The 25107-nt window shown below is 41.1% G+C and overlaps 1 protein-coding gene across 1 annotated transcript in view; it reads right to left on the reverse strand.

The window, feature by feature from the left end:
- The window catches only part of LOC114554426 (low-density lipoprotein receptor-related protein 1), a 97323-nt gene that overhangs the window by 69715 nt on the left and 2501 nt on the right, over positions 1-25107 (reverse strand). Inside the window, exon 2 of the mRNA XM_028576267.1 lies at positions 11371-11493. Coding sequence (XP_028432068.1) covers positions 11371-11493 — 123 coding nt within the window. The remainder of the gene's footprint in view (positions 1-11370; positions 11494-25107) is intronic.

A 25107-nucleotide genomic window follows, 5' to 3' on the forward strand; every position in this document is an offset into this window, starting at 1 on the left:
TTTGTCAGACTGAAGCAACACAGAAATGTTTCTCTACCATCTCCCCCGGTAAGTGCATATCAAGCTATCTGTTCCTTCATATTTGTGGATGCCACCGCTGTGGTGGGTCTCATCACAAACCATAACGCACCCAGATACAAGACAGAAGTAAGCTGGGTGTGCAGCAAACAATCTGGCTATGAATACACACAAACAAAAAGATCCCTTATTGGAATTCAATGGGCCAACTTAGTCCTGGCATATGAACTGGAAAAACTCTTAAATATTATCAGACAATTACAGGACAGCAACACGGGACATTTCTACATGTGGCAATCAAAGATGCTACAAAATTCATACTGAGACAATATAAGTCTGACTCAGCAGAGCGATTGATCAATCACACTTTGCAGTAATTAATCAGAACTGTGTGTCGTAATTTCGGGATAAAGAGAAGACTTTGTACAAGCTGGGAAACCTTATACACTGTGTAAGCTTCTCTTGTACCACGTCCGCATTCATATTTTGGAAACTAGTATGCTTTCATATACTGTCTCTACAAGAACATCACAATGGCAAATTCATCCCAGTATAACAGACAAAGTTCTGATTCTAAAATGATTTGTTCAAGAAAGCAGGCATGTTGTTTGCCTCGTTTCCTAACGTGAGCTGTTCTGTTCCTTTACCTTGTTTCCTAATACTTCAGCCTTTACCTTCTCATCAATCATGAATTGACATTCATCTTTTCCTCTTGCCGATTTAGCAGAAAGAACCATAAGGCAGACATTCAGACAACCGTTCTGGCCGGCAAAGATGGCCACAAGAGAAAACTAGCAGGAACTAAAAACACACAATTGCCCTAGTTGGAACTGGCCAAATAACTACGTACCCTGTACGTCTACAGCATACACACATCCATCCCACAGGCAAAACACCAATAAGCACGCCAGTGTAGTGGTATGCAGGCCAGCTATAGTAGTATGTGCTAAAAGAGAACTTTGGGTAGCCTGGTGCTACCAGACTCTCGTACATTTCATTTGTACAGAGAGTCTGGCCACTCTCCATTGACAAGTGTTAACTTCCTTGAAGGTGGGTACTCTGTTGAAGTTTAAAACTGGATCTGCCATAACCATCTCGCATCTTTCTAGTGCACGCCCTCAACATCATTGTTCTCAGCCACTCCCTCTGTTCGCTGATTGGACCACCAAATGGCCGGAGAAAACCCAAGAATATACCACGAACCCAGACGGAGTACTGAAGGAAAATGAAAATTGAGCGGAAGTATGTAGGAGGGCGGAGCCAGGCTAGACTTTGGGATCCCTGGGAAAAAAAACATATTCATCTTGAGTGAATATGAGTTTGGCCAAAATGGTTTGAAGTGAATGTATTGCTAAAACCACTGCTTTTCTACTTAATGGCCTTATTACTGAAATCTTTTTCTTGGATGGGGTTTCCTGCCTTGTGACTCTGACCAGTCTTTCATCCACATAAAGAATGATTCAGCACAACTTCTGTCCTTAAAAGAACGACTTATTGGGAATTTAATTTATTCACTGTAACCCCCAGAGTAAGACAAGTCGATACATACCCTTCTCATCGCCATGCGTGCTGTAACACTGCCTGACGGTTCCAGCATTAGCTTAGCCCAACACAGATCCTGCAGGTAACTGGTTCCAACTAGCCTACTGCTCTGAATTGTGACAAAAGTGACAAAATAACGCCAACATGTTCCTATTTACCTGTTGTGATTTGTAGAGTCACAGCGTGTACAAAAAACGTAACATGAGACACAGCCGTCTTCTGACAGTAAACAAACCGGGAACTATATTCTCAGGCAGGCTTGCTGCGAGCATATCACTCCGCCCAAGTACTATATTCTTCCGCCTGAGAATATAGTTCCCAGTTTGTTTACAGTTAGAAGACGGCTGTGTCTCATGTTACGTTGTTTTTTGTACACGCTGTGACTCTATAAATCACAACATGTAAATAGGAATATGTTGGCATTATTTTGTCACTTATTCGGAGCAGTAGGATTGCTGGAACCATTCACCTGCATGTTCTGTGCTGGCCTGATGCCGCTGGAGCCGTCAGACAGCATTACAGCACGCACAGAGATGAGAAGGATATGTATCGACTTGTCTAACTCTGGGGGTTACGGTGAATAAGCTAAATTCCCAATAAGTCGGCGTGTTCCTTTAAATCCAACCAGCCCATGTGTTGCCAACAACTCTGTGCTGTATGTCCAATCTTCTGTCACCACTGTCCGATTCTGTGAGATGCCTAAACCAACTAAATTTATATACCCGCCGGAGACAGTGACTGTATTTTGGCACAATCATTACGACAAAAGCACACAGCTACCTAGGGTTGGGCATCGAGAATCGATTCCTACGAATCGGATTTGGTTTCAAATTTAACATGTGCAGTTTTGGTTTCCGTAGCAGCTAGGCGCTTGTTGTGTTGCAGCCATGGAGCACAGTAAGAGGCGCTCTAGTCTGGCTTTGTTTTACGCTCGGTAAAACTGCAAACCACCATTCAATCAAAATAAAACTTTCCTCTTTTTGTGAAATAAACATGTGACCTGTTTCAACTCCACCCCTCAAAGAATCGGAATCAAGAATTGATAAGAACCGGAATCGAAAGGAAGAATCGGAATTGGAATCAGAATTGTTAAAATCCAAACGATGCTCAACCCTACAGCTACCCTGATCAATAATTTGCTTACTGGTACTTTTAAAAGCTCACTAATTAACACACTGTATCTGTGCGTTTATTTCATGTTCATTCAACAATCATTTCTAATTACATTGGGAATTATGTGCTCTAACTCTTTCTTGGCGACCAGTTTCCTGGCAACCTAGCAATGAGAACAAAACTCAAAAAAAAAACTTTTCGTTTTATAACAAAAAACCCAAGCAAGATGCATGACATCTTCCTTCCTTCCGTCCTTTTATTTTTTTGGATGCATGAACTTTATTTGAAACTGATCACTCCTCTACAGCACTCATCATTCTCAGCCCATGTGGAAAGTCAAAGTGTTGGCCTTACCTCCTTCTCCTCCTCACTCACTCTCCTTCTTTATCTCCTCCCATCATTTTCCCTCCAACATCTGTTGACCCATTTACAGTACCGGTAAGTGTATAAGACAGAGGGCAGTGTGTGGAAAACGAACACAGTGAGAAACAAAGAGAGAAAGTGGGAGAGAACACCTCATACACAGGAAATGGACAGAGCCCCACAAGGCTTCATTCTTGAGCGAGCTGGCAGTGGTCGGTGGAGCCGCGGTGGAAAAGGCATTGCTAATTTGAATTAAACAGGGTCTTTTATCCTAACATTCCTCTACTGTGAGTGAGCCAGGTTAACAGGCCCAAAAGTTTTTTGTTTTTTTTCTTTGAGAAGTTTCTGTTTGCTCTGTTTCTCTACACAGCTCGTTGAATAGTTCAGTGAAAGATCTACACAGGCTGGCTGGTACAGCTTCAACTAGTCTGTTCTTTAGCTCAATAAGGGCACCCAAGGAAAAGGAAAATCATCCTGGTGTTCCCATCATCAACTCATACAGGCTATCTTTGTGACAGAGCCAGTGGGTGAAAACCAAGGCTGAAGATTTAATTATTCTTTTCCTATGGAGAGCTAGAGATTGTTCCAAGGCTTCACTCCTCTGCTACAGATGTCATAGACACGACAGATTTACTTTCTTCCATAAGTCTGTCTGACGCAACAAATTTATCTGAGCAGTTTCAACCTTATGCAATACCAATATAGAAGTGATAGTCACTATTAGAGGCTGTATGCTGGATTTCAGACACTTTGCACGAGTGGAGAATTTAAGCCGCTATACATAGCGGTAGATCACATGCACTTTTCCAGTACTAGGGAGTGAGGGCGGGGGGGGGCAAGAGAACTAAGGCCATTGTTTGAATCACACAAATCGGCTGTGACCCCTAACAAAGCAGGCTGAGCTGCAGTGTTGTAAGCAGCGTCACGTGTGAGGCCTGATCTGAACTGTGGCACGGCCACCTGGAGGGAGAGCCGGGGAAATGGCGAGGGCCACGGGGACACAGTGGTGAAAGGGGAGCTGGCACTTTCTAAGTATGTGCTGTTTTAGGATTAATATTTAAAGACACATTTCCCTTGCTTGGACAGTTCATACTTTCAAGACTCTTGAGTTTTTTTTCCTCTCTCACAAGTAAGGTTTTTTTTGCAGATTTATTAATCTTGGAAACGGTCTCTTGATCTGTGTGTCCTCTCCAGTGGCAGAAAAGAGAGGCCCAGCTGACTGAGAAGGAGTCAGAATCTGGGTCTGAATCAGGCTGTACCGGAGCCCAAAGCTTGTTAGGCTGTGGGGATTTTCCATTCACTAGTTCATGCTTGCCCTCAATATGGTAGTCAACACAATGCTTGTTCAACCGATAACAAACACACAAACAAATAATGAGATGCTGCCAGTGCTAACACATACAAGGGACTTTATGTGGGCCAGAATGAGGCCAACTGTAGAGAGCAACGAGGCTACCCGCTGCCTTGAGTTTCTTCTAAAAAACTACAGACGCTTCAGCATATGAAACAATGGCAGAAACACACAATCATATCCTACTAACAAGCACGATAATTAAAAATAATCCTGCTACTTTACACAGACATCAACCATCCAGATATAGCTGAATAATTTAACAATGTTGATCCATGAATATACCTCATGCATAAATAGCGTTGCACCAGTTTACTGCCAGCAGCTCTTAATGACATACTAATACTGGGTTTGTCTGACCACTGATGGCCATGTCCTCACGAACCGGCTGGCCCTCCCGGTCATCTTGGCCCACATGACATGATTTCTTGGACGGAGCACCCGAATCTTGACCAATAAGCCCCAAGCCCATTGACCTCCCTCCTTCATCTGCCCTGACAAAGAAACGAAACTCCAAACAACTAGGACACGGCACTGATAAAAACAAGACAACACCAGAGCTTCATTTAGGTTAAGAGAGGACGGAGTGGCTAACATCGGAGTGTGTTATTTTCATGTTGCCACTCAACACAGTCTTGTCAAAAAAGATCACAAGCAGCAAAAGAGCAGGCACAGCAACAGCTAGCCACAGAGCACCGAGGGTAACAATGCTACTGTTTATTTCTGACAGTTATCCTATAAACACTTCACTCTGCAAGTGGAACACAACACATTAACCTGCCACTCCAACCACACCTTATGGTGCCTCCAGAAGAAGTGGGTTTATTTTCAGCTCCATGAATTCCCTTTGTCAAGGCGGCAATCACATCTTGGTTTAACAATGTTTTTGTACAAATTGACCGCATTAATGCAGTTTAATATAACCATATCTGGCTTTCACCTTGGTGGCAGACTGTGTGCCTTCTCTGATGATTGGATCTTTGGTCTCTGGCTCTCTCTCCTTACCCCTTTTCTTCCAAGATATCAAAACCACATTTTCATTCCTTCCTGGGGGGGCTTCTGGGGTGGCTGGCAGGGCGACAAGGAAAGCAGGAAGGCTAAATCCAGCTCTCAAAAGCACAACAAACTGAGCCTTCTCCAAACACAGCAGCAGCACCACTGCTCCTCAGGGCACAGAAACCACTAAGCAAACAGTTCTATCAGCAAAGTAAATTGCAATATTCATACAGAACAACACCACCACATACCCCCAACCGAATAAATAGATTGATCTTTATCTGTATTTTTATGTCATTCATCACGCACACACATTTTTCCACAAGCTTATACACAAAAGGAGAGATCGAATAACACACACAAACACTTTTTTGTATCTCTTTCTCCCTTTTCACTCACAAACACACAGATGAAAGAAGAAAAATAGATCTATTTCCCACTGAATAAGGTTCTTACGTAGCGACTCTATTTCTCAGATTGAAAAGATTTATTATTTGATTCATTCACCACCTATTTCCTCACAGTGGACCGAGGATTAACTTAAAACTATTTTTATTATGCAAGTTTTTCTTGTAAGGAGAAGAGATGGGCCATGCTGCTGCCCCAGAATGACTTAAGATCTGAAAGGCATTTAGGTCTGTTTTGGCTTAGAATTCTTACCCAGAAATCTGACTCATTTTAATCATCACAAATTAAGTGCCAAGCCCCTCTCCAGTCATTTTTATTTGTTACTTAGGGCACTAGAAAACTAATTTAAAGGACAGACAACTAAATATCGCATAGAAAAACAGCTTTGCAAATGACAGGAAAGGGCCAAGGGGGTCGGAAAGGAGGATGAGAGTAATTGTCACTGTACAAGAAACCCGAGGAGTCAGAAATCGAATAATCACTGCAGACGATAAACTGTGTATTCAATAATGCAATCTCCCATACAGGATGTAGTCATTTATTACTGCTTCAGACACAAGGTAGTTAATACCTTTAACAAGCGGGAGGGGGGGCTTCAACATCCCGCTCCCGCATCATAAACCCTGCTCTATCTCTTTCTTGTCCCAGGCTTGCTCACAATCCCCCAATACACCCCCGCCCGTCGTAAGGGTGCCTCTGTCCTGCACCACCCCCTTCTGCGGAGAGCCCTGCTGGTATTACATAATGGTCTTTTTAAAATTTAAACCCCTGACACGCTTTTCTTGGCTAAACACAGGCCGGACTCTCTTGTCCTGCTTCAAGGGGCCAGCTTTGCCCTCTCTGCTGCCTTAGCCTCAAGTCCTCACATCCGCCACCACAACCTTTTGGTATATATATATATATATATATATATATATATATATATATATATATATATATATATATATATATATATATTGAGGCTGTGAGGACTTGAGGCAGCAGAGAGAGGGCAAAGCTGGCCCCTTGAAGCAGGACAAGAGATATCAGGCACACCCCTAAGTGTCAAAGTATATGGGGGCTGTACCACTTTTAATTTGGGTATGACGTTTAGACCAAAAAGCATGGAATTTCAAGCATTTTTTCAGCCACTTCTGTCTACAACAGTCAAGAACCATTTTGCAATTATGTAAGCACATAATGTAATCTGAAAACTGCTGCCCTGATTAAAAAAAACAATGCAACTGATCTCTGCTGGTATTCTGTCTGGAATGGAAATTTCTAAGTGACCCCAAACTTTTGACCGGTAGTGTATGTCTTTAGTTGGTCATTTTGAGACCCTCATGAATCTCGAAATGCAATTTTGTTTGGCACTGCTAAAAAAAATGTGTGCTAAAGATAACTTCATTTTAATGTACTCCTATCCCTGTAAGATGAAGTCATAGGAGACTACAGATCTTACATATAATTTCAATTTTAAATTGAAGGGTGCTTTGGATTCTTAGGATGATGATAGTGTGCGTAAAAGAGCAGATTGCATGGACATGCTCTCACACCTGCAGCCAGTTCTTGCAGGGACAGGGCGCTGCAAGGCGATAGACTCTTTCATGTTGAGAAAAGGTTTTTTTTTTTTTTCCATGTTGATGGCTATCTGGACTGGGTGGTGGCGGCTTTTAGGAGACAGTGGCAGGATCAAACAGATCACTTCCTCTTCCATATCTGAACAGGAAAACCACTGGCTTTGGGTCAAATTGACACCAGTGATCAAATATATACCACCCACCTTATGTCTCATTGCGACTGATGTGGGTCAAACACCTGAGTAAGTAGATTTTTTCTTACTCTTTTTTCTTTTTGTCTTTCATTTCTTTTGGGTCAGTGAGACGCACATTACATTATGAAAGATTGTGTTTTCCACTCTGAAAGTGGCTGTTACAAAAGTGCTTTATCTCCTAAAGAGCTAATTGCAGTCTAGGTGGGAACTGTCTGTAAAACTGCCCTTATTAAAGCCCAGGGGCAGAGGACATCATGTCAGCGTTACACACTTCCTGTGTTTCCAGGGCACATTCACTGCACGTGGGAATATTTCAGGACCCCAATAAAGTCTAAAGCCTGAGGAGATGGAAGCTCTATAAGAGCCTCCACCCTTCCTAAAGGCTATCAAGACAAAACAAAAACTTTATCTCCATTGCATGGTTTTCAATTGTTCATTGATTAGGAATGCAGATCAATGCTCTAAAAAGGTCAAGCCCAGACAACCATTTTGTTTTTGTTTTTACTCTTTCAGTATCCCTCTATGCCAGTCTGACCCAGCACCCCGGGGTACAAAGAACAGCATTGTGGGGGTTACACAGCAGGGCAAAGCAGCTGCACTGGACAGTGACTGACTTCACTGGCAATAGCCAACACACTAACAAAGGCCACTGTGAAGCTCCATCCACATGAGTGAATAAATAAATCTCTCTCATGCATCTTTTCAACCAGAAGCATCTGCAAAAGCACCTTCACAAAGAGCACATTTATCACAACAATAAAACTGCAAAGACTTCTCAGTGTATGGGTGGTGTACATACAGTTTGGGAAACATGCTCATAAAACATATAACAACATGGCATTTCAAATCAGTTTTCATTTTCAATCCTTGTGGCAACTCCTTTTTCAGTATACATCTGATGAGCTACAAAAACTGTTCATCAACCATATTTAACTGGGCCGATATTCATTCAGTACGCCACAGCTTTGACACCCAACATCTGCTCTGCATCAAACATCATGTTTTTAAGCTGGCCAATTTAGTTTTGTTTTTTGACAGTTTGAGACTAGAGCCTTAGGAAACATAGGGAGAGAGGGGGAAGACGTGACAAAGATCTGAGCAGAATGATGGATGTTGTGGTTAAAAGTAAATCTTTTAAAATGGGTCCCAAATATATACTTAATTCTTTAAAAGTTTCACTCAAAAAAGAGTAAATAGTGCATTTGTTGGGGACTCGTTTAATCACAGATTTGGTCCACTAGCAACGATTTACTGAAGAAATATGTCACCCAGTGTCACTGCGTGGCTCATTGATGTAGTTGTACATCGATTTTGAACAACAATGTGGGTCTATGGCTCAGAGGAATATAAGGCTTTGGCTACTCAGGCAATATGTGTTAATAGTATCAATTAACTGATTGTTTTAGTCTTTTCAAGAGGTCTGTTGACAAAAAGAAAACTACAGTATATCGCCAGACATATACTTTAATTTCAGAAAGAAAGCAACAATTCCAATTAAAAGTACCCTGACAGACCAGTGTTTACTTCAACTTTTGTAATGCACCTTTACTTGCCACGTTCCTCAATAACAATCTCAAAACAAACTTCAACAAAACACTTAAAGTCTGAGGAAGCCAAGATAAGGACTGGCATTTATTTTGTCAGACTCACTTCTTGAGTTTTCCACCCTGACACTAAGAAACGTCAGGTCCCTACAGCATAGGTCCTATAACTGAGAATTTGGCAAAAGCTAGAGGGAGTAGACTGGAGGAGGATGGAGTCACTGTTGTTTCTGTCCCAGATAGAGACATGGAAGAAGGCTGGCCCACGGATGAGAAGGGGGGAAAAGAGCAGGTTGTGAAAAACAGCAGGTTTCTCCATTGCTCTGGGCGAGTCTCTAATGACTTCCAGACCTACTCTCATACAGTCTCTGCGTCTGGACTGCAGCGACAGCACTCTACGTGGCCTCGCTCACTCTCTCCCAGGCCACTCCCCACCTCAGAAAAGCAGCATGTACACACACACAGAGACACACAGAGACACAGACACAGACACACACACACACACTGCCCCCCCTACCCACCCAAAGCCCGCTGTCCTCTTAGAAAACTACAGGCGTTTCGGTCTGAGAGGCTGACCAAAAAGACACTGCTGCTTTCATCCTCTCCCCAGGGATTCAGCCTTAAAACATCTCCACGCTAATGAAGACTTTCAAACGACGGCTGTTTTTTTTTTAGTACTACTTTCGGTTTGCCTCATGACTGCATCCTCTGTGTGTCTCAAAGCGAAAAGATATCACCTATATCAAAAAAGATTGGGCATGACAGATCTGTTTATAAGCAGAATGATCTCTCTCTCTCGCTGATAAAACATCCCATTGTTTTCTTCAGCCTGGCTGTGGTTAGCCAAATAAATCTAATCAGTCAACGTTAGCTAACTACGACGGAGCATTAGGGTCACATCAAGGGGAAGAAAATTAAGGAGGAAGATTTTTTATTTATTTTGCATTTCGAGAATAAAGTCGAAATGTCGAGAATAAAGTCAACATGACCAGAATAAAGTTTAAATACTTATTCGAAAATAGAGTCGAAATGTCGAGAATAAAGTTGAAAATACCATTTCGAGAATAAAGTCGACATGTTGAGAAAAAACTTGATATTTTAAGAATCAAGTCGGACTTTTGAGAATAAACCAAACTACTAGCTTTACATATAGTCTTCTACAAAATGCCTTGTTAAGGCCTATATGAACTCGTGAAATTATACTTCAGAATCGGTTTTAATAACAAGGAAATTCTTTCTCTTTTAGCGCATGAACACAGTATGGTGATAAGGAATAGGACTTTGAAGAGATTGTGCCGAAAATTGCTTGTTCAGAAGGAGAAACCACACAAACTTGGAAGAGGTGGCCGTATTCCTGCTGAAACTGAAATAGCTTGTAACGGACAGATGCAAGGGTATCGATGGTTACACCTATGCGCAATACAGAGAGGATATGTTGTAGCCTATCACAAGACACAGTAAGACAATTGATCAAATTGTTTGATCCTGAAGGAGCGGGGCTCAGGTGAGCGCGGCACTCCAAGGATGTAACCCATATCTATGATGTTGCCTACATGGCTGCTGGCATGGCGGACAGTCGCTCTAATGTGATTAAGTATTTAAGGAGTTGAATTAATTCTCGTCATTTCAACTTTAATCTCGGCATTTAGACATTATTCTCGAAATGATATTTCACCTTTATTCTCGTTATGTTGACTTTATTCTCGACATTTCGAACTTTATTTTCGAAATGGTATTTTGACTTTATTCTTGTAATGTTGATTTTATTCTCGCCATTTCGACTTAATTCTTGACATTTCGACTATCCTTTAAATGCAAAATAAATTAAAAAAATCTTCCTCCTTAATTTTTTTTCCCCTTGATGTGGCCCTAACGCTCCATCGTAGCTAACTGCTTTTAGAATGTCTTTGGAGGGATCAAACGGTACACTGACATATTAGCATGCCTTTGCTATTACAAAAACTATATTTTCAAAAGCCTGCACAGCAGCTCTTCGATCTATTTCTGAGGCGGTTTTAGACTTGGTGACTCCACCTGTTGAATAGTGTTCAAGTCAAATCAATCTACATAATTTGCACATTGCTAAAAGAGCATCTCCTACACAGATAGATTGAAGAGGTTACATGAACCAACTTTGCATTTTTTGAGATAATTAAAATCAAAGGTTCGGCTAACATTTCAGTTGTTCATTTCACAATCAGGGTACACAAGAAGGTAGCCCAGAGTGTTTGGATACAATATATTGGACTGTTTAAACTCAGCATTTTATATTTTTTAAGACTTACAAACATCAGGCTCCTCGTCAGAGCCGTCTGGGCAGTCCTTCTCCCGATCACAGCGCCAGCCCTTAGAGATGCACGTCACACCGTCTTTACACACAAACTGCTTTGGGCTGCAGGTCTTTGGAACTGAAAGGAGACAAAGAAAAAAGTGAATTAATTAAAAGATTTCTGGTAGAAAAAGAAATAGCTCCTCTTGTGTCGGTGATCTTTATTGCTCATTAGCGAGTGGGTCTGTTGTGTTCAGAGTCAATAGTGGCCCTCACTGGCCCTAATTAGGTCTTGGGAAGTTGCTACTTGATGGAGGGGATAGAGAATGGATACACAAAAACTCAAACACACACTTAAACTTGCTGCACCTAAATATCCAGGTCAGTGTTCATATGCCAATACTGGTGATGCAACCTGTCTGGAGGATATCAAAGAACATCTTCTTCTGTGGATTGCACCCCTATCATCCACTTCTCCTTCAATCCAACCTTCTAGAGAGAGAGAGAGAGAGAGAGAGAGAGAGAGAGAGAGAGAGAGAGAGAGAGAGAGAGAGAGAGAGAGAGAGAGAAAACTGCCCACTCCAGCCACAGCCAAATGGGGGAGCGTATTCAAACCCACACTAATTCAAGTCCTCTCAGAACAGCAAGTAAACACTTTGACACACACACACACACACACACACACACACACACACACACACACACACACACACACACACACACACACACACACACACACACACACACACACACACACACACACACACACACACACACACACAAAGCTGAGTCACCCAGGGGCAGTCATGGGAAGCTCTGAATTGAGGTTCATACAACAATTTACTGCTGAGTGTGATAAATGAAAAACAGTTCTAGTCTACTGCAACTAAAAGGGTGAGGTGTGCACTCAGTATTTGGGATTTTACTAACTTTATTAAATATAAATGTTAGAGCTGACCTCACCCTTGTAGCGGTCTTTCATTAAGCTGTCATTGAAAAGTAAAGAAAAGCAAAGATTAATGGATTGGCTACTTAGGCTGTGCTATTCCTATTGTCCTGGTTTCATAAGCAAGCCTTTTATTTCCATGCCCTCCATGTTATTTATTAATAAAATGTCTAACAAACTCATTTTATGGTGGGACCAAGGTTAGCACAAGTGGATGACTGTATTTACATTTAATGCTAGCTTTCTCCAGTGGTGAAGGACATCTTGATATGGAGCTCAACCTAAATACCATGAATTCAACCTGACATATTGCTGCACACATTCACAGACTCCCCACTTAACCACCTCTCTACCGCTGTGTGTGTGTGTGTGTTTGTGTGTGTGTGTGTGTGTGTGTGTGGGTGTGTAGAGGGGCATCTTATTCTCTCTCAGAACTCCGAAGGATTTGAATTATTCATGAAATGCAATCAGGCTTGTGTTAAAGCGTTTCCTCTTTGCTGCTCATCCCTATTCTTTTGTGCATATTTATTTGTTTGTTTAGAGGTGTCAACACGAGCCATAGCAGGCAGCTAGTTGCGGTGCATCTGTCTATTGTCTATTGTTTATTTAGACATGCTTTAACTCAACGTGCTGTTAACTAGGCTTCCAATATTGGCTGTGGGATGAGTGCACACCCGACTCAACAACAATATGCTGCTGACAGAGGCACATCAGGGCCCAGAGGAAGTAGGTCAGGAGGTTAGCTAGGTGAGGGTGAAGCCAGGCAACGATAAGCGTTACTGTACCACCAGCTCAGCCAGCTGTGATGATTAGAGACAAGCAAAAGGGAGTAAAGACAAAGTCCATGTCCAGAGCCGCCATTACAGTCAGCCTCAGGTCATCCAATCACAAGTTTAAAAAAAAAAATATATACAGTAGTTATAAACATAACTGCACATATATCGAATATTGTGAAGATTGTTTTATATCATTTAGGAAGAGGCAATGAAATTTCTCTTTTTGGCCATTTTTCTTCTCCCTGCACACTACTTTCCATTGTTAGTGTTATGCCTTTGGTCTGAATTTCCCAATAAAATAGACTCAAATGCAAAAAATCTAGACAGTACAAACCACACCAGTGGTCAGGGTGGAAAGTACAGACAACTGGTGCATCTCACTTCCTCTAATTGCATCCATAATTCCTCGCTGTGACACACTTACTACTGCCAGCGCTGTTTTAAAGTGCACATGGTATCACAGCAAAACTTGGTAATATTGTTCGCCATCCCACTCCAATGCCGCTGTACCAAATATGGTGAAAATCGTCCGTTAGGGGGCGCTATAATGAACGTAGACGTGTTTTGGCAAATAAGTCAATGTATTTAAATGGGAAAAATTGCAATGGCAATATCTCTGCCGCAGTAAATGCTATCATCACGAAACTTGAGATTATTGTTCAACATGCCACTCTGCGTCTCTACACCAGATTTGGTGATGATCGCCCTTTAGGGGGCGCTATAATTGATAGAAGCGTTTTGGCCTTTTACTCAATGAATGGGAAATTTGCCATTGCATTTCACTACACACTTTGGAGCTCGCACTTAGTCAAATTGCCATCGTGCTTTGGGTTCTCCTTTCGCGGGCTCCGCTTTCGTGGGCTCTTAGCATCGTCAGGGGCAACTTGCGCCAGGGGTGAGTGGCACCGGGGAGGCTTGGACCCCGTCATAACTGCTTGCAGATCTAGTTTCTTTTGCAACTGTATGTATTGATATTCTGTTACATGATTTAATAATCCCCTTTATGATGTGAATTAGAGTGGGACATACCCGAATGGAAAATACACAGATAGATGGTTAAAATAAATATGAATTGCTAGATAACAATAATGACCTGCCCTGCTTCACTTTAATATTATCTGTAGTAATAATCGGTTCAAAGGGGAAATTGCAGATCATGAAAAAAAGAGGAATGATGAAGGTTGTTTATGGTTTCTTTGTTAATCAGACCTACAGTTAACAGCCATCCAATAATTTTAACTAGATGGTCAGAAAAAAAAAATAATTCTAAAATTGGGAGTAATCATATGTATTTGCACACCAACAGTATAACTAAAAAGTGTCAATTTCTTCTTCCTTCCTTTTTTTCCCCTCTCCTTAGGATAACCTCGTATAGCAGCACAACTGCTTTTGGGTCTAACATTTTGAGAGATAATTTTACGTGATGGATGTTATTGCTTTTGGTTGGTGGTATGGAAATATTCCATACGTACTGTAGTGTACAGGTTTACTGCAAGTCAAGCACAATCAATATGTCTCTGGAGAACATTTTATCACATTTGACACAATCAGGATTTAACCGGTTTAAAATATTTAATTTTAAAGAGAGTCTCACTGTTTTGTGAACTAGTGCACAATACAAACAGGTGTCATATGCATTTGTCTTTTGTTTCAAAAGGAAATGATGCAGTGAGGAAGAGTGAATGAATGAAGCAGAAAAAGATTGTAAACAGATGGAAATGGAACATGACGACATAAGAGAACAAGCTGGGTGAACTGCAGCTATGAGAGCAAATGGAGAGGCAGGGAAGCGAACTACAAGTCTAAGGGGGGCAGGGCTCTCACAGCTTGGGGCAGGCCTGAAGATCTAAGAACAGACTGAGCTGGGCTGGGATACTGAGATGGGATGGAGGAATGTCACACATGCTATCAATGAGCTGCCTGTGTGTTTACCAAAATGGTGGCTAAGTGAAAATGCTTTGGGTCGTTGCCATTTGGGCCGGATTACAAATCCACTGGCCTCTGCCCCCGCCGCTGTCTGATGGTCCTCCAAGATGAGCTCCGTCTGGTTGGGAGGAAGAGTCCTCTTCTAAAGCAAACACAAGCCTCGCCCCCAGCCACAGCCCCATTTCCTCCGACACCCACAGCGGCGCTATAAATAAGTTGGAGGTTGGCCTCGGAGATCAACCAGGGCACTACAAAGCTGCAGCAGACACTGAGACTACCGCCTCATCACGCACCACTCAACGGCGGACTTAAAGTGCTGAAAGGGGTCTTGAGCAGTATGGAATCCAGTCTACAAAGCAGGCAGCGTAAGGTATTGCACCTTCAACTGGACAGCCACAATTCAAGTGACAATTTGCACCAGCTCCAGAACTGCTGTTCTGTAACTTTTCCAGTGCTCTTACCTCAAAGTAGAGGTTAACCACAAACCAGAATGTCAGGTATCAGTTAAGTATCTGCAAAACATTGTCCATCTATCAGCCCCAGTATAACAAGAATCTACAGCCATGCTAGCAGCTATGTGATGCTGATCTTAGGTACAAATTGTTAGCATTTGAGCTAAATGCTAACATTGTGTTCGCCATCTTGGATTGGAGTGTTAGCATCCTAACATTTGCTAATTAGCCCCAGTCATTACAATTCATCCTCTGGGGACCCTGGATATCCGTACCTAATGCCATCCAATAGTTGCTGCTGAGATATTTCACTGAAAGCCAAACAACCTGCTGATGAGACACCAAAGTCTGTAGGATTTATCCTCTGGGGACCAGGATTGTCTGTACAACATGTCATTGTAATCCATCCAATAGCTGTCAAGATATTTCAGTCTGGACCAAAGTGGTGGACTGACCGACAGACCGACATTGCCCTCCATAGAACCATGCTGTTGGCACGGCTTAAAAAAGCTAATCGAATTCTCTTTTTACACAATACTGTGCACGGATGATTATCTACTTCTGTTTTTTTACACAAGTATCATTTCATAACTCTGGAATCTACCTGGCTCTGTGAGGCAACAGACTTGGGTTTCCCCTGTACTTTTACAAACATAAGTCACTCACATGCACACCTTGTATGTCAGAATGACCGTTAGAGACTGAGAAGGTCAGAGTTAGAGAAGTACAACGTAGGCATTGATATTTATTTGTGCATGCATAAATGCATGGTTAAGTTGCAATGTCTGCTGAGAAAAAAAGTTTAGTCTACTGAAGATAGCGTGTACTCACACTAAAGCACTTTCTCAAGGGGAGAGGATGGTCCTGCTATCCCGAATACTTTTCACTGTTAGGACAAGATAAAGCTTTATCTTTTTTAAATATTTAGAAAAGGGAGGTTTATATGAGGGCAAGATAAACAACCTGAATTGTGTGTAATCAATCTTGACAGTGACGCCCACTTGGCCAAACCTTTATACGCACTTTTTCTTTTCAGAGAGCCACAGACTGGAATAACACTGCAACATGGCCAGTTTTAACATGGAGACATGGCTAAATTTCTTAAGAGAATGTGAAAGAATAAAACATCATAAATGCTGCAGGATATGAATGATAACCAATTTGAACCAATCCACAAAGAATATTAAGTCAAAAATGTTTTTAATATTTTGTGTTCAGCGGCACGGCAGGCCTGATGAACTTTCTTTTTAGATTTAGTTGACACAAGATCAAGTTTGGCCAGTAATGAGACGGCAAACAGCCACAACAAAGCCAAAGGGGAAGACATTTTGGAAGAAACTGGTGCAGAGCATAAAGAGAGAGGGGCAGGGGGATGTTTTGCTGACCTTTGCGCTGACCTGACCTGCTAAGAGCCAAAAAACGAAGGACGTGTCCATATTGGCCCGTTTGGCTGCGTCCTGCCACCTCCTCATCCTCCTCCACACCTCAGACACAAACACTTCAGTATTTTGCAATGGAAGAGAGTGATAAGAAGGAAGAGGGAAGGGGAAAAAAGTTTTCCAATTTGCCATGTTACAAAACAGAGAAAAAGAGGCCCCAGCTGTGCCTCTTAAATAAACCTTTCCAGCAGAGTTTGGAAGAGCTGTAGAAGTCTAGTCAGTAGAGAATAGAAGTTTAGACAATTTAGACATGCTTACCATAGAGAACGAATGACACAGCATATTCCTGTTTACAAAACAGTCACCATTATTATATCAATATTTTGAAGGATGGCATCAAGAGTAAAAGTTTGGGGATGTTTCTGTCTGCGTGTATAGCCGCTCGACTGCTCACCCCCTGGATGAATGTTTAATTTAATCATGTTTTTATGAGTTGTTAGACAGTCTGTGTGTTTGCAAGTCTATGTAAGTGTGTGTTACGCATGCACTTAGAGCTGAGAAGAATTAACATCAGGAATGTGCTCATGTCTGGTGATTGTTGCCAAGTAAAATGGGGCTCCGCCATGCAGGACAACACGGTCCTGTCTGCGACCGTTTGGATTTTACCGGTCAGATCTGAGCACAAACCCTGTCGACCTACACAAGCCTTTGTGGTAGTGAGAGGCAGAACCTATTACGCCAAGCAGAGTAATCAAATGTGAACTTAATTAAGAGCTATTTGGATGTCTGGCTGAGATTCCACCATGTCTCAACCCCAGAGTGGTAATCAACCAAGACTGCTATTTGTACTGCAGTCAGTGTGGGAGCACACAGGGAGGAGGCTACGATCTCCTTTACTTCCACATAAGGATTAAATCGCATTCTGCAGCAGCGTTGGGGACGAAGCAGAAAACCACAAGGTGTGATCCATCATTATAAAGTTAGTCAGTTTAGACAAATCCCTCTGCCACACCACTGCTAGAGCACGCGCTGTAGGTAGCTGCACAGGGAGTAAAATGACAATTAAGCCTACTTAGTATGCTGCCTAGGGAAACATATTAAAGAAGATTATTTCAAATTCTTTAGTGCCTTTTCATAAGACCAGTAAAAGTTTCAAGTCTCAGTGTGACACATAAGCTACTTGATTCTCTAGAATGTTCTCTCACATTCACTATGCATGTCCAGAAGTATAATGAGAGCTGCTAATGACCGCTACAGCTAACGACAGCTACAGCTAACAAGATGGGGTTCTCACCATGATTTTGTGATGATGAAACCTTAAACAAGACATTTAATATACATTAAATCCTGTTCAAATCACTGATCTGAATAATGTTTAACAGATTTTACATTTTGAGCCTAAAGTTTGCCATTACAGATTTTTGGACTGCTACATTTCCAATAAGCTGACATGACAGTTAAAAGGACTTTCAGTCAAAGAGTTTGACCTTTTGGGAAATCGCCTATTTGCTTCCTGGCAGAGTGTAAGATGAGAAGATCGATACCTCTCTCATCTGCAGTCGGTTAGCTTAGCTTAGCATAAAGATTGGAAGCAAGGGGAAACAGCTAGCCTGGCTCTGGCCAGCACCTCTAAAGCTCACCAATTAACAAGTTATATTTTCTTTCTTTGATCTGTACAGAAGCCAAAGTGTAAAAACTATGATTCATCTTTTCTTTTTGGGTTATGTGCTGGACATTTTCTCGGCTGTGATCAGTTGCCAGGCAACCAAGAAGAAAGTTACTGCTCCCAGCCAAAATTGAAAATTTGGGTGTGACAATTTTTAGGAGGGATCTCGGGGTCCTCCAAGCCCCCAGGAACAGCGCCATGTCTTAAAGCAACCATGGACTTAGCGGTTAACGGTGGAACTGCACCCCTCTGGCTCAGAAAGACTTTTCCCATACACTTTGCATCAGCGGGGTACATCAACACACTTAAAGGGTCCTTGTTTAAAACGTTACGTTTTTAAAATTTTTAACATTTACTAGTAGCCGAATCCAGAGTTATTAAACTAGGCATGATGAACATGCATAATGGACGCGAGCAGACCCGCGGGACTGCGCACTGCTCATATGACTGTTCTCCCAAGGTCCTGCAGCTGTATTAATGGATATAGCTAATGGTTATAATTCACCACGTGTTCTATTAATACATCCATGGTATTATCTTATGATGAGGGATGTATGGATGGATGTATGTATGCTGTAAAGCCTGTAACGTGGATGTAACGTCATTAGCGTTTTCCAAACTGACGGGGCTATCGGCTAGTAGCTAACATCATCGGTAGTATCCAACGTGGATGAGAGATGAGGCTGCAGGCTAACCTTAGTAGCTAGCTAGTAGCACGACATAATGATTACATCTCCTTGGTTGTCTCGTTTATTTAGATAAGCATGTAAACGATCAGGAACAACGAAAACACAATGTTTAATCTTAGTGAATATTTTATACAATGAAATGGTGAGTTCATGAGTTCGCCATGTATACCATGGATATATTAAGAGAACGAACTATACTTGTAAGAGACAGGTTGCTACAACAACGCAAACAAATTGTTGCTAGTGCGCATGTTAGAGCTGAGATCGGGCCCAAAAAAATCAAGCCCGACCCTACCCGAACCCATGCACGTTGTGTCTTAACATCTTCATGCTCCATGTTGCACTTAAGCTACACCATACAGCACAGCAGGCCCGGTGTGATGCATGCGAGTGGAGGAGTGGAGGTGAGCATGATTATGGCATAGCTTTCTCCCCACCCAATTAGGCTAATAAAGTAATGTTTAAAAAAACACAAATGCTTAATCAAGGGCCCGGCCCGGCCCGGCCCAGCCCGGACCAAGGATAGTGGCGTGAAATGTCAGCCCGACCCGGGCCAGGTCGGGTCCAGTTCGGGCTCGGGCAGAGAATCAAACCTCTAGCGCATGTGGCATCTGGTGCATTTTAACAGGTGGTTTGATGCTTTGATATTAAAAAGCTAAAAGTACAGAAATTGATACAATGACTAATTCAGAGCCAACTTTAATAATAAACCACTCATTGTTTATTTAAAATCAATGATCTCTTTATGCTTTCTATTTAATTAATTTATCTAATGTTATCAAAGTTACTGGTCCCGGCCAAGAAATAAGCTGGCTCATAACATTCCATAAAGGAGTACTGCTAGGTAGATTTTGTTACCATCGACAGAGCCAGGCTAACTGTTTCCCACCGTTTCCAGTCGTTGTGCTAAGCTAAGGTAACCCTGCTAAGCTAAGCTTGAATTGAATTAACTAGCAGTCAGCTGTAGACTAACATTTAACGGACAGAAACGAGAGTTGTGTCGATCTTCTAATCTAACGTTCCTTTAGAAAGCAAATTATTGTATTTCCCAAAATGTCAAACTATTCGTTTAAGACATTTCAGCGATCTTGATAGGCAGTTTAGTCAATTCAATGTGCAAGTACCTCATCATCTCCAAACTTTAAAGAATGATGTGATGTTGAGGGAGATTTGCAAAATATATTCAATTTGGTAATGGTGTGTGTAGGCTAATAACAGTAGAGAAAACAGTTGACCATTCTCTTCCCAGAAGCACACTAGTACATCAGGGAGGCCACACCGCCTACATACGTGCAGTTGAGTGTGGGAAAGTTCACTTAGTGTACAATATTCAGAATTTCATAGAGATTTATTGGATGCAATATCACCTTAAAATGTTGAGTGTTGACAACAAACATCTCTCACCCACCATGCTGTGTTTTTGCTCAGGCGGAAGGCAGAAATAATGATTGTGGGTCCATGTGAGAAGATTTCTGCCACTAAGTGAAGTGTGAATGCTTTTTTGATGGATTAGTGTTAAAATTAGGTTTATGTTCCGGTTATGGTTGGGTACTTTGTGTTTAGGATTAGAAGTTGAATAGTGATGATGATGGTGAGACTGTGTGTGGTTGAAGATGTATTGTTTGCATGTGTAAGGTATCTCAAAATAATATTTACTTTTACGTACTATGGAGAAAAACAAGGTCTGTTTGTTTGGTTTAATTTTCTTCCTACAGGGAATGAATTCACAAGTAATCTACAATAGGTGTGAGTTTGCTCTGACGCACTTTTCTTTGTCCCAGAAAAAATGGATGTCTGTAAAAAAAAAAAGCTGAAGCAGAGGTTTAAATGGATGTGAATGAATGTATTTGTTGTGTGAGCTGATGCTGAAATAGACTGTATTTTATCTGGTAAAAAATGAATTTCTATCTGGGATTAAAACTCAATAATGTTTGCGAAAGGCAATATGCAATATGACGTTTGGGATTTATCTTGTACATTAATCATTGGCATAGATAGGTTCAATCTTATCCAGCAACAATAAGCAATATAGCCTCCATTGTGCATTCCACAACACAAACAGTCCTTTCAGACTGACACAGCGGAGCAAGTTAAACTCATCCGACCTGAGGCTGAGACTGCCTGGCCTCAACGTTAAACATGGGTTCCTGTTAATTAAAAAGCCACTTTAGGCATATTATACACAGTCAAAAATAAAAGAAATTATGATGTCCACACTTCAAGTATGGAAAAAAAACCTTCTGGCAGAATTACCCAATGTCAAATTTTTAGCAGTGATGTGTAGAGAACTGCAGTTGGTGGTGCCAGATCACAACTATTGCGTTTTTATGAATGGTTAAACGTGGGCTTAAAGAGTGTTCATTAGACAACACTTCCTCGGTCTTTACACCTAAAGAAGATAGCCATGTGAAGGACTGCTGCTCAGTGATAACAGCTTCATCACTATTGAAGTTTCTTATGACACATAATACAACTTTCTCTCTTTTACACACATGCAAATACAAATGTATCTGCTGAATTATCAAGGGAGTATGCTTTCTATTTCAAACAATCCTCTGTGTCTAGGACTTTCAGGATTTAGGATTTAAAGCTGCTATAATCAATGTGTTTACATTGACAATGGATCACATGACTACTTGGCCATTAACATGACTCTAAAAGAATGTTACTCTGTATCTGCTGGATGTGTAATTAGGCAACTGTTTGCTAATGAGTTTGCCTTATCAATTTAAAAGGGGATAATAGGTCGGTGCAGTTTACGCAGCTGGTTTCTGCTGTCCCCAAGAGACCCAAAACACAGCATCATTTTTTTTGTGTCAACTTGTTGTTGGTATTGAATAAAAGTTTTGAAAATGTTAATAAAAATCAGCTGACCAGATTCCATGAACCTGAATAAGGTAAATAAATATATATATATATATATTTTTTACTTATTATTAAAGCTAGACAGAATTTGCACTTTTAACCAGCCAGGCATGACCCAACCAATTAAAACAACATTTTTGGACAGCTGAGTATGGAAAGCTCATATTGGTGTTTCCCCACAGTGTACCACAAAGACAGATGTAATAGCTCTAAATTTTAAAAAGCAGGGGTGAACCTGCCACCACAGGGATTGTTCGATCCTAGGCTTGGCCATGTGCCCCATCAAATACATTGAGTGTTATCAGTTGGGAAGTTGCAAACACTGCAGATAATTGTCAAACTCTCCAGTTCTATTCTCACTTTAATTAGAAGTATTCTGCATAACTTTATTTTCATGGCAGTTATTTCTAGTCTCCACAATGCAGATGGAAAAATGGCAAAATGGCATCTCTTCCTTGGTGTTAAATAAATAAATGTTAAACCTTTGGTCATCATCCAGGAGGGATTTCTGTCATTTTGTCCCAAGCAAGATAATAACCACTGAGTAATACAGCCTCCACCTCAGCATTTGGTCTTAGCTACAAATCAAAGACTTCTTGGTGGATAGGGCTTAGCATTTTTTCTGAGCCTTCGTTCACCAGTCATTTTTTTTTTCCCTATCCTTACCTTTGTGTATTGAAACCTGTGCTGTCAAAAGTTGCTGGCTAATGTATTGCGAATATACACATGCATGTTCATGATATCCCAAGTAAGTGTCTGCTCATACTCTTTATGATGGCCTCCTGAGACAGTGTCCTATCTCCTAGCCTTAAATAGCTCCATATAGATAGTGTATCAGTGGTTCACTACTTTCAAGTGGGTCATAGAGCTGTTCTGCCAAGCCTGGCCACATGTATCCACAACATTGGCAATAATAGATGTCAGCTTTTGAAAGCCCTCAGCAGAGTTCACAGGCAATTATGAAAAAGTCTCTTTTGTATGAACCTTTTTTTATTTATAATGAACAAAATTAATCTTACTAATATGCTTATTTGGTTTCTTGTTTAAAGTCAGAAGAGAAGATCTATACCACTACCATATCTGTCCGTTCAGTGTGAAGCTGGAGCCAGGAGACAGTTAGCTTAGCTTAGCATAAAGACTGGAAACTAGGGCTGCACAATATGGGAAAAAAAAATATCTAATTGCGATTATTTTGACTGATATTGCAATTGCAATATGATTCAGGATATTGGAGGAAATTATCATTTTTGTATCATTATTTTCATTAAAATTAAAAATATTAAAACTAATTATTACACTGTAGTTTAGCGAGGTTCTGTACCAAACAAAGATTTTATTTTTTTTTCTGTAGGAGTTTTTTTTGTCAAAAATCAAAGTGTTAAAAACTAAAATTTTCCATTTTACTAGTAGTTATGTGCGGGACTATTTCTTGGCCGTGAGCAAAGGTTTCCTGGATTCTCTTCTGGTTGCCGTAGAGGTGATGGTGGGTGGATTTTGATACATTCAGGCTAGCTGTTTCGAGTCTTTATGCTAAAATATGCTAACTGGCTGCTGGCAGGCTACATATTGAACAAACGCAAAAGGGATATTGATCCTCTCATCTATCGGCAAGAAAGTGAATACATTTATATTTCCAAAATGTCAAACTATTCCTTTAAAGGCTCAAAAGACAGTATTTTCTTTCATGAAATAAAAAAAAGAAGAAATAAAGGGAGAAGTTAACAGTGTTGGGCGTATTTTCATCAATGGAGAAACTTACTGTGACCATTACAAATGAATACCTTCAGGGCACTAAGATTTCACATCAGGTGTGACGCAGTTGTATTGTCAATTGTGTGCCAGTTGGAAATCTATGGCAACAGTAGTATTGAATTTCATTATTAGTGTTCAGCCACATAAACCATCGGTGTAATAATGTGACTGAACTTTACTTAGCCTCCGAGTTGTTTTTCCCCTGGAAAAGCTGCTGACCAAAGTACTGGATTTTATATCCTGCTCAGTTATGCAGCCGTGTCTGGTTGTCAGTGTGCCGTATAAGGCATTTAGTCAGCAACCAAAACTCTGTAGCACTGAATGATCTAAGTCATATATTTAAAGACATGTTAAATCTTCCTCAGTTATTTGCATTCACTTCCTTTCTACATCCACTTTTAAACATTGCATGAGTGACATAAGGTCAGTGGTGACAAGGACCTAACAAATGCACTCTGTTTTCCATGTTGCCCTCACTTGTCAGTAAACAATAAAGTGGTAACCTTTTGGCCATGTGGATGTTATTGTGACAGCAGTACCCCAATAACAGCCAAATGCTGAGTCAGTTCTAAGGCATCCACCAAATGTTACAACAGAGAGTAGTCCACAGGGGTTAAGTGCCAGGGGAAGCACTAGATGGTGAGTTAATTAAAAACGAAAGGAGCCTGTGCTACTAAATGAATACGTTTAACATTTAAGGGAGGATAAATAAGGAAACATGAAATTAAGAACAAGGCATTTCAGATGGAGAAGGCTCACTTCAAAAATAACATTTAAATGGATGTCTGAATGAAAAAAATAGAAATGGATCAAGTTAGAATTCCAGCTGTCATCAGTGACAAGATTTCGATCCCATTTCTCCTGTTTTATTTTCTGTGACGTAAGGCCACTTAAGGGCTTGGGGGATAGCAATGCTCATTTCTGAGGACCAGTGATCTCTTCTTGCAGTGACGCTACAGTACTTTCATGGAATGAAATGATGCAAATTCTTTAATTACGGCCTTTTCCACTAGGCCCCCAATTAGCAGCGCCTTCTGAACAATTTGAGACTGTTCGTGGAGGTCTCCTCTGGGAAACAAAGAGCAGCTTAGACCCAATTAAACGCAGGGTTTGTTGGTGGCCCAGGGTCTCTGATCTGGCTGCAGTACGAAGACAGTGAGAGAAAATCTTTAGAGGTCTAGAAAAGGGAAAAAGATGAGTTCCAGGCTAGTCTGAAAAAAACCTTACCAGTAACATATGTGGTTCAAAGGGCCTTAAAAATTAAAGAGGCAATCAAAGAGGTTAAAAAAGAAATTTAGCTTT

The sequence above is a fragment of the Perca flavescens genome, chromosome 4 (assembly GCF_004354835.1).
Source record: "Perca flavescens isolate YP-PL-M2 chromosome 4, PFLA_1.0, whole genome shotgun sequence".
In the NCBI taxonomy this organism is placed as follows: Eukaryota; Metazoa; Chordata; class Actinopteri; order Perciformes; family Percidae; genus Perca; species Perca flavescens.